Source organism: Aulonocara sp. 'chitande type north' Nkhata Bay, linkage group LG5 (genome assembly GCF_057382095.1).
Source record: "Aulonocara sp. 'chitande type north' Nkhata Bay isolate Kocher_YH1m ecotype deep benthic linkage group LG5, A_spYH_male_GT1.1, whole genome shotgun sequence".
Taxonomy (NCBI): domain Eukaryota; kingdom Metazoa; phylum Chordata; class Actinopteri; order Cichliformes; family Cichlidae; genus Aulonocara; species Aulonocara sp. 'chitande type north' Nkhata Bay.
In genome coordinates this window covers 35,700,818-35,710,275 of record NC_141348.1, presented here as the reverse complement: position 1 = coordinate 35,710,275, position 9,458 = coordinate 35,700,818, and the positions used below count along the sequence as shown (strand labels likewise).

The window sequence follows — 9,458 nt, the reverse complement described above, 5'->3', positions numbered from 1 at the left end:
GATTAAAGTTTTTAAAGCATTCATACATTTTTCTGAATAATAGACATTTCCCTAACAATGCGATATACAGTTTGCAGTTCATTCAGTGTCTTTTAGTAAGATGAGGCTTAAATATTTGCGCATATAAAACATATTTCCCCAGGAGAGAAACTTAAAATGTGCCATGAATAAAAGAGAAAATGTGGTTTTTCTAGATGATTTGAAACCAAAACTCATACCATAACCTGCTCCCAATCAGTTTATGTGTACAGCATCAGTCACCATGATTATGCTGAACACAAAAGGCCCCCTTTTACTTGGCATTTAGCCAGGTACAAAAGAGCCAATTCCATGACACAGAAAACTCTGATTTTCAGCTCCCCGAAGCTTGCTAAGCCATGAATTGTGCTTCTCAAAAAATCTCACATGAAACCTCAATACAGATGGCAAAACAGAAAAGATGAAATTAGGTACAAACTGGAAACTATTATCATTATCATTTTAGAATAATAATGAAATCCATGTAACGATCAAGAACTTAAAAACTTCGAATATTCCCAAAACAGAAACCCAAACTCAAATATACTCACAAAACCCTCAAAATTCAGATACATAAAAGCTCTGGGTCCATGTCATCTGTGATGACGAATTTCCTGCTATAATATTGCATGAAATGAAATCACTTTTTTGTGTGCACACAGGTTCTGTTTACATTTATTGCTCCTCCACTTCCCTGTACACTTGACTGAAATAAATTACATCATGCCCTAGATCAAGTATTTAAAGATCTAGATGGGGATTTTAAAGGGGAGTCTACATAATGCTGGATGTCTCAGTAAGTAAGTGTTATAAAATGTTACAAGCCATTTTCAAAATATATATATATATCTATTGGCCAGTTGCGATTACACAGTGTAATGGTTCAGTTCCACAGGCAGTGTTGCCAACTCCTCAGTAAGGAAACCATCTATTGGCTGTCCTAAAAGTAGCGAAAAGTCGCTAAATAACGTCATCACCTAATTTGCATAATTGGTCATGCTAATGTATTTGTAACCTACGTTGTAGGAGAGAAAAATAACATCGTGGAAGAGACATAAAGTGAGCTAAAAACGTCCTAAATGCATTTAGAATTTATTTAAAACTACAAATTAAATTTCTTTTAGCAATTATTGTTTTATTTTTAATGTCACAATTCCAACCCTGCTCCAAAAGTGACCCGAAATAGTCACTCTGGTGGAGTTACTTTGTGTGTGTGTGTGTGTGTGTGTGTGTGTGTGTGTGTGTGTGTTTATAAGTAGTTTTAAACCTTGTGACCCACAAAACAACATAACTGTCACGGACCCAGCTCTGGAGGACTCGGGGTCCGTGAGCAGTTTTGACTGTTGATGTTATTGTTGTTATTATTTTTATTTTGGTGATGTGTGTGTTTTTCTGCACTGTGCTGTGTTAGTCTGTGTCCCACTCATATGTATAGGCAGGGTATGGGTGTGTATGTCTGCGGGTGTGGCTGGAGGATGGAGCTCAGCCACCTGCAGGCCTGAGGGGTGTGGCCCTGCGGAAGGACTGGCCACACCTGAAGTTCATGCCACACCTGTTGGTGATCAGGGCTCGTCGGGGGAGCTACTTAGGAGAGAGTTGGAGCTCCCACCGGCGCGGGATCATTGAGTTATCTTACCAAGTCAGTGTGTGTTAGCTTAGGTCTGTGCTGTGCGTATATGCCCGCCGAGGGTTAGTGTTGACGGCTGCGTCTCTGGTTTCCCTACAGGAGGAGGAGTGGTCCGGAGAGGCAGCACGCACGGGGGTGCGGAAACACAACAGCGGGGAGCACGAGCACAGATATCGGAGGGAAGCACGCACACGGGGTTCGAGGGAGCAACGGGGAGTTATTGTATTTACAGCCTTTTCACTGTAAATAAAGAGCACTGTTTGCATCGCAGAGTCTGCGTTTTGGGTCCTCCTTTCCCCACATCCCCACGGTCTGCCAGCCAGACCATGACAATAACAGTAAAAGAAGAACTGACTACGTTACAGTCAGTACGGGAGTATCGGCTTTGCTCATGCGCGATTCATTTGCAGTTTGGACGCATAGATGGGAACATCTCCTGCCCTGATAGCAGCTGGGGGAGGGTTGCTGATAATTGGTGCCCACTGCAGCACCTGCTGCTTGTTGAGAGTAAGAGCGATATGCGCTTTCACGTCAAAAAGTCGTCATAAATGAGTCTCCAATAACACCAGAAAAAGACGCCAGATTTGTCGCTAGTCGCCTTTTAGAAAAAAAGTCGCAACACTGTTCACAGAAAGGGCATCTAGCATTAAACTGTGCTGTAGTGATGCCCTGTGACGAGGAAAGCGCTGAAAGTAGCTTTGGTAGTCAAATTTCCATTTAAAATATGGGTCAGATGTTGTTACAACTAACAACATGAAAATAATATTTTTGCTACCTTACCTACTAGTGTGTTAATAAGAATGGCAATAGCATATTTGCATTTGTAGAATAGATCACAATGTACACGTCATCTATCAATGAAGGCTTTTTATTCCAAACAATAATAATAAAAAGAAAACATTTCTTTAAATATGAATATAAAGCAAGGCAAGATGGAAATGTAACAAACGAAAAATCCAAAACAAAATGCATGCCAAAGAATTTTGCAGAAAAATAAAATAGTAAATATGCTATATTATGCTAAGTAACAGTTTGCAAAACATTCCCCATTTTGTCAGATTCTTTTTTTCTTTTCCTTTTTGAGATATTTTTAGTCTAAATTTTTCAGGCATCCAATGGGCCAGAGTCAAAAATGCAGAGATAAAGCCATTGGTTCATCATTGCATGTGGTTAAAAGTCGAATTTCCTTAAAACATTTTAGCAGGGGATGAAAAATTAATCACAAGTAAGCAGGATGTTTCTGGCTTGCTTTGTTTGTTTAGCAACCAGTGCAGGCAGCAAATGCGCAGATCTCACAGATGTCCAAGGGTACAGCAGCTAAAATGAAGACAAGAAATGGAAGCAGATAAGGTACACTGCTGAGTCATCTATATTTAATATTTATGACCTAAGATGTTATGATTCAGGCAAACTGAATTTATAAATGCCTTACATAATCTGACAAGGGAAGCAGATGCTCCTCTCTGCCTGCAGAGTGGCAGAAACTCCTGTGGGAGCATGGGGTCAGCACAGAGGGACATGGTGTTAGCCTTCAGTCTTGGGTTTTGTTGTCCTGTCATACCGTTACTCTCCGACATCTCTTGAAGCCGCTTGACAGCTTCCATTGAGAAAGACAGTCCGTTCTCCTGAAAGAGAAGCAATTGCAGTTACAAAGGCACTGCAACTTCATCTAAAGCTTCAGAGTCTACACAGTTTCAGTATGATTTGTAATCCATGAAAGTCCAGAACAAAAGTTAGTTTAATTTCCCAAAATTTGAGCTTCACTCTCTCTACTAATGAGCACAAAATTGCCATTGTTCAAGCCTGCAATCTCATCATGAACACATCAGTCATGCAATGATGCTAAGGAAGGCACTTACTTCAACTTGCACAGCCTCAGAGGTCCAGCCCAGAGCCAGGACGACGAGAGCGGTGATGGCAAATGTGGCTTTCATGGTGACAGTAGACAGCAGTTTGTCTTGCAGTCTTTTTGCGTCTTATTGTAGATGTGCTCAGCAGGTGCTCAGTTTGATGTTTCTGATTTCCCTGTGCCTACAAGCCTCCTTTTATACAATTCTACCCAGCAGCCCCATTATCATGTGACCAGATATGCCGCAAATGAGAGCAACGTTTTTCTCACGGGTTAATAATTAGTGAGATTAGAGTTAGTGTTTTACAAGGCTGTAAAGAGAAATTCATAAATCCTACTTTGAGCTCATCGTCTCTCTGATTAGATTTATGGATCTCTGGCTCATGTGTGCTGCATCTTGGGTTGGTTAAAGAATTATCTTGAATTCCTCGGATGATAGTGACTCACAGACCCATTGTTAGAAATTGATCCAAATAATGGGCTTTGTTTAATGTGGAAAAATGTCAGACAAACAGTTTTTATATTTAAATAGGCCTCCCCCCACATAACGCGTTGTTTATTACAGAAAAGGTTTATTTATGTCAGTGTCAGTACTTTTCTTTCATATCTTTGATTTTCTTATCAACAAAAACACACCCAAAAGCACTTAACTGGACTACAGCTATAAGCAAATAGTGTTCTCTCCTATGTGAGGTGTGTACAGAGATCTTATTAGCCCCTGGCTGAGAATACTCACTGAATACTAGTGCAAAAAAAATTGACTGCTTTTCCTGCTTCTGCTGCAGAAAACAGCTGAACAGAGTTCAGTTTTATTTATTTATTTATTTGTCCTTGACAAGCCTGCCCTGACTTGAATTAATCATCATTAAAAGTGCATGGTCATGCTTTCTAAAAGGATTTTTTGACATGGTGCGATCAGGGTTGGTATAACATAAGTCGAAAAAGGCTTCAAGCGGTACATCTGACCCTCCATTAATAAAACAAAAAAGAGATGCAAGTAAAGTTAATTGACTTGCTTTGGAATGGCACCAAATGTGCAATCACGTACACGGCAGTGGGTGTGGCAGCCCAGAGACACAGCTGGCAGGATTTTAATGAGTTCATTAAAAACAATTTTTTTACCCGTAGCATGAAGGATCAATCTACCCAGTGAACAGACCTGCTGTGGCGCAGTGCATCTCAAATCTATTTTGGTCATCTTTAGTTTGAGTCTGAGCGATTTATCAGGTGATTTCAGCTAGAGCAGGAAAATGAAGTTATTTTATTTGTTTTTTAATTATCACTCACTTCCCTGAAGAAATCTAATCTAATAACAAATATATTATGTAGCTCATTTCTTTACTGTCCCTTATTACACCTGTAACGTGAACCTGCTGCATTTCTGGCTCTGTGTTAAATTTATATATATATATATATATACTGGTGCTATAATTGGACCTTAAGATGAAGCAACTTTTTGTCTTCTAGCTCTTTCATTGCTTACATGACCAAAATTATTCTCTAAATTGTTTGAGTCACAGCTGTAAGCTTTAATTTGCATTGGAAAAGACCATGGTGTACATGCATTTTGTCCATGACGAGCAGGTAAAAAATTAACAGTAACATTAACAATTTAACCTAATGAGCTCAGAAAGAAAGTTACTGGACTTCTTTAAGGTAATCTGTGAGTATTTCTTCTGGGTAATTTTTAAAATGCTTGTATTTGTTTTAATTGAATTGCCCAAATCACCAAAACATGCTTATCCTCTGCAGGATAAAAAAAAATCTTTACGGCCATTTAGCGAATTAAACTGTTTTTCTTCCAGCTGTTGGAAATTGTCTTAGAGAAGAAGAGAACAGCAGTGGCTGTTGCTAATTGTCCTGCTGTTTTTTTACATTACAGGGCATTTATCTGTTGGTGAAGCAGATACTGCTTACAACTGGGAACTGAATACTTTGACGTGGAGAATCTAGTCGGCTAAGTAGCTAAAGGGGGTTGCTTCAGCCGCCTTGGTGATAATGAAACAGGTGCACTAGAGGGGCAACAAATCAGGAATGGCATTAAAGCTCAAGGCCACTGACATATCTTCCTTCCATATTTTTCCTACTGAGTGTTTCTTTAATGTTTTGAGCACTGTACTTTATTTCTTCCTTACCGGAGGGGAAAGTCACCGTTTTGTCTTTACTCCTGTGAATTCAGTGGTCTTCAGGTTTCTTTATTACTGAATTGACTTTTACAACAGTCCGCTCTATTGTTTATGACATCTCGCCTTATTTGATTTATAGCCACACTCAGACTGGTGTTTTATCCACTTCTGTTTTCACAGCTTGGTGATTGCCTCCAGTCAAACTGCTGTCTTTGCACTTTATTGAAGTGAGTTTATCTTACTGCTGAGCAGTCACACACGTTTAATAGCAGAGGAGAATGAATACTCATTCATGCTAATTTATGGTGTTTTCGTGGGTAAATAATTTTTACCCACGAAAACACCCACTTCACACCACGGTTGACCAGCTCTTCAGCTTATGACAGTAGTCTTTTCCTTCTCTACATTAAAGTGCTGCAGTTTGACAAAAGCTGTTATAAGAAATAGTTTTCATTGAGGATGTCCTGCCCTTAACCCTCAAATGAAGGTACTTTGAGCCGTTCCCAAATTCCCTAGGGGTTCCCACAGCGGATGGATCTGTCTGCTTTGATTTGGCACAGGTTTTATCCTGGATACCTTTCCTGATACGCCTGTTCCATTTTTTCAGCTTTAGGGCTGGCACTAGGAGAACACTAGCTTTTTACTGGCTTGAGTTTGTGTATCCTCAAACTAGGGTTCTTCTGCCTGTAAGGCAAATGTGATAACCTTGGTGGAGCCATGCTGTAACCCTTAACTGACCAAACTTATTTTATCAACTAACATTATTGTGTAAATTAATCTAATAGATTACATAATAAATTAAATTCAAAATCACATATTACACATTAATTATAAATTATATCGTGTTTCTAAATTAATATCTTTTTTTTTTCAATAATACTTGAATTAAATTAATTAAAAAAGTTGAGGTGTCTATGAGGGAATTCTGTTTTTTCAACAGAACAGTAAAAATGAGAACAACATAGAGGAAGCCACCCAGGGCAGAATCAAACCCAGGCCCCTGCTGTAGCCTTTGGCATTGACCACCTGCTCAACCTGCTTCACTGACCTGTAACTGTACTGGCACGGAACCTATGAAACTTTTTTAAAATAAAAAAAATGTTACAATGGCACATAAAAATATACCTAATGTGTATATTCAATGTTATCACTCACTTCCCATTGCTGGTAAATAAGTTTGCGTTTTATGTTTTTGTTTTTTTTTCTCAGGTGTGCCACATTTGGTGTCACTGACATGCTGGAAAATAAAGTTAGGAAAGAGTGAAAAGCAGCCTGGAGGCCAGTGTCACGGTGGTTTAGTTTTTATATATTTCAAACTCGACTGAACAATGTCTGAGTGCTGCTTGAAAGGAGACAGTCAGGGATTTTTGGCTGAAATGACAAAGGATCACAGGTGTTACTGATGGAGGCGACAGCTTCATCACGCCTCATGGCATGGTGTTAAAAGGCAGGCGAAGATTAGTCTGCCCATCTAGAATATAATTTTTCCATCACTGCTGATTGGAATTGGAGCTGAGGAATGTTTGTGAAAACTGGAGAGTCATTAAAGAAAAAGCCAGATATTAGTAGGTGTGTGTGTTTCTTTGTTTCTATGTGTGTGTGTGAAAAGGGTGTTAGGAAGGACGTTAGGATGTTATCTGTCTGAATGTGTCAACAATTGTGACATACAGGAAACCTGTACTATATGCCATTCACACAGTTTATGATGGCACTGACTCAAGCCAATTGAGTCACTGTATGATGTAAGCAGGGGTAATGATAACTGGGAATGTTGTGGTTCGGCACTATATATATAAAATCTAATTAAAATGTAAAATTATGCCTATGTCATCATTTAAAGGCTGAGTTAGTCAGTTTTTGCATTGCCTTTATCATACAGCCAGTGTAGAAGGGTGGTACTAGTACATGAGGCTAAGCCCGCACTGTTAATCAATAATCTTCACTTCAGACAGGAAAGGATTCTTTTCAGTCCAACGGGCTGCCACGTAAGGCTGTCTGGCGGAAATGTGTGGGCAGTACAGTGGGTTGTAAAAATATTGGGATAACTCGATACATGTTAATAATTTAATAGTGCTGAAGCATTATTATGGGCTGATTTGATGTGACAAAGTGTTGAGTAATAGGTTAGAGTTGGTGAATTTAACTGGGTCTGGCATTTTACTGCACAAAGTGACCTCTGTTAATCGCAAATAAAATAAACAGACCAGACTAAGAGGCCCAGTTAAGAACTGGTCAAAACCTTTTTTTGCATCACTATTTGTCCAAGCTTGTCAAAACAAACAGTTTTCTGTTTGCAAAAAGTGAATAATAGCCTCCAAGTCATGGGAAAGGGCAATTATTCACACTAATGGCAGCAGTTTAGGGTGGAGAGAGTAAATCATCAGCCTGAGAGTGAATAGAATCTCTTCAAGTAGAGTGACTTCTCAACATTTCACACTCAAGTGGGTCAATTAAACTATCCGTCAAACTTCTGCAGGCTGCTAAGATGTATTTGTGGACGTTAAGACTAAAAACACCCCAGCATGAAAGTAAACAAACAAATAAATACACAATAAAGGCTCTCATCAATGCAGGACAAGAACAGGGCCTAAGCACCAGAGCCATATTGATAGAAGTCTGCTCACTCTTTTCTACCAGTACCAACTTGCTTTTACCCGACTCGAGGCGCTTCTCTACTCGGTTTTAGACGTTTTTCATTATAATTGAGTGCCACTTAAAATGTACATTAAGTCAAGGTCATTACAGCAATACAGCTGAAAGTCCTGTGACGTCATTTGTATGCGACACAATAACACAGCACAACAATGTACAACATTGTACCTGCTGCTTTGTCACACTCAGGGACTTTGCTGTAATTGATGCCCATTCTGTTCTGTGCCCTAGCAGGAGGTCCAGTTGTTGCTTTTCCTGCCATAAACTTTACCATTTTCTAACTTGGAACAAATATTTATGTGTCTAAACTACTACTGACTCTTTATGATTATGATTTATGTTTTTAGGGCTGTAAAACATTTTGAAATCATGTCATCCAAGCATATGGTCATTGAAGAAATTTTATTTTACAAGGAGATGTCGAGAAATCCAAACGTGCCACGGTTACTGCATTTCTTTACTGTTGGATAACGAACCTTTGCCCTTTTTACGCATTGTTGCAGCTAAATGCAATTTATTATCTCAAAATAACTCTGACTCATTTATCCTTTATCACAACAACATCAAGATAAAAGCATTCTGACTGTTTATCACTGTGACTTATCAGTGTGGGTGTGACTGAAGGTAAGACACTGCTAATTTGAAAAGTACTTTACTTTTGTGTTTGAAGAGGTTTGAGTACATTATAACAGTTACTGCACCCATACACAGTAATCATTTGCTCTCTGTTGTTAAGTAATAGTAAACTGGTAACATACTAAACTGAACGCTTGATAATATTTTTATTTTTTTCAGTTTCCATGTTGTTGTTTAAGCTAAAAAACAACATGTTTATTATAGGATACTCTCAGAGTAAAGGTTCAAAATATTAGCTCAGAAAGTATTCAGACTTTTAACTTTGTTATATTGTAATAGGGTCTATAATGTATCCATGATCAGTAATCTATAATGGCAAAGTGGACTTTGACTTCATGGCTTCATCTGGTTCTGACATACAGGACGCGTGAAAATATCGTTTTCTACCAGTGGAGTCCAATCAAGAAATAACAACATTGCAGTCATATTGAATAATAGTAAACTAAACTGACAACTAAAATTTAATCTACTATGCAATACTTTCTGGTGTAATTGACTATAATAGATTGTATGTTAATCTTGTGATAACAATAACTGAAATGTTCAATTT

The 9,458-nt window shown here is 38.6% G+C and overlaps 1 protein-coding gene across 1 annotated transcript; it reads right to left on the bottom strand.

Annotated features, from left to right (window-relative positions):
- Window positions 1–2,505: 2,505 nt before the first annotated feature.
- Window positions 2,506–3,651, bottom strand: LOC147331150 (guanylin). Its single transcript, XM_086294300.1, has 3 exons — window positions 3,505–3,651; window positions 3,078–3,270; window positions 2,506–2,962 (listed from the first exon to the last, which is right to left on the bottom strand). The coding sequence occupies exons 1-3, from the start codon at window positions 3,577–3,579 to the stop codon at window positions 2,904–2,906; spliced, it is 327 nt and encodes a 108-aa protein (XP_086150426.1). The 5' UTR covers window positions 3,580–3,651; the 3' UTR covers window positions 2,506–2,903.
- Window positions 3,652–9,458: the final 5,807 nt, after the last annotated feature.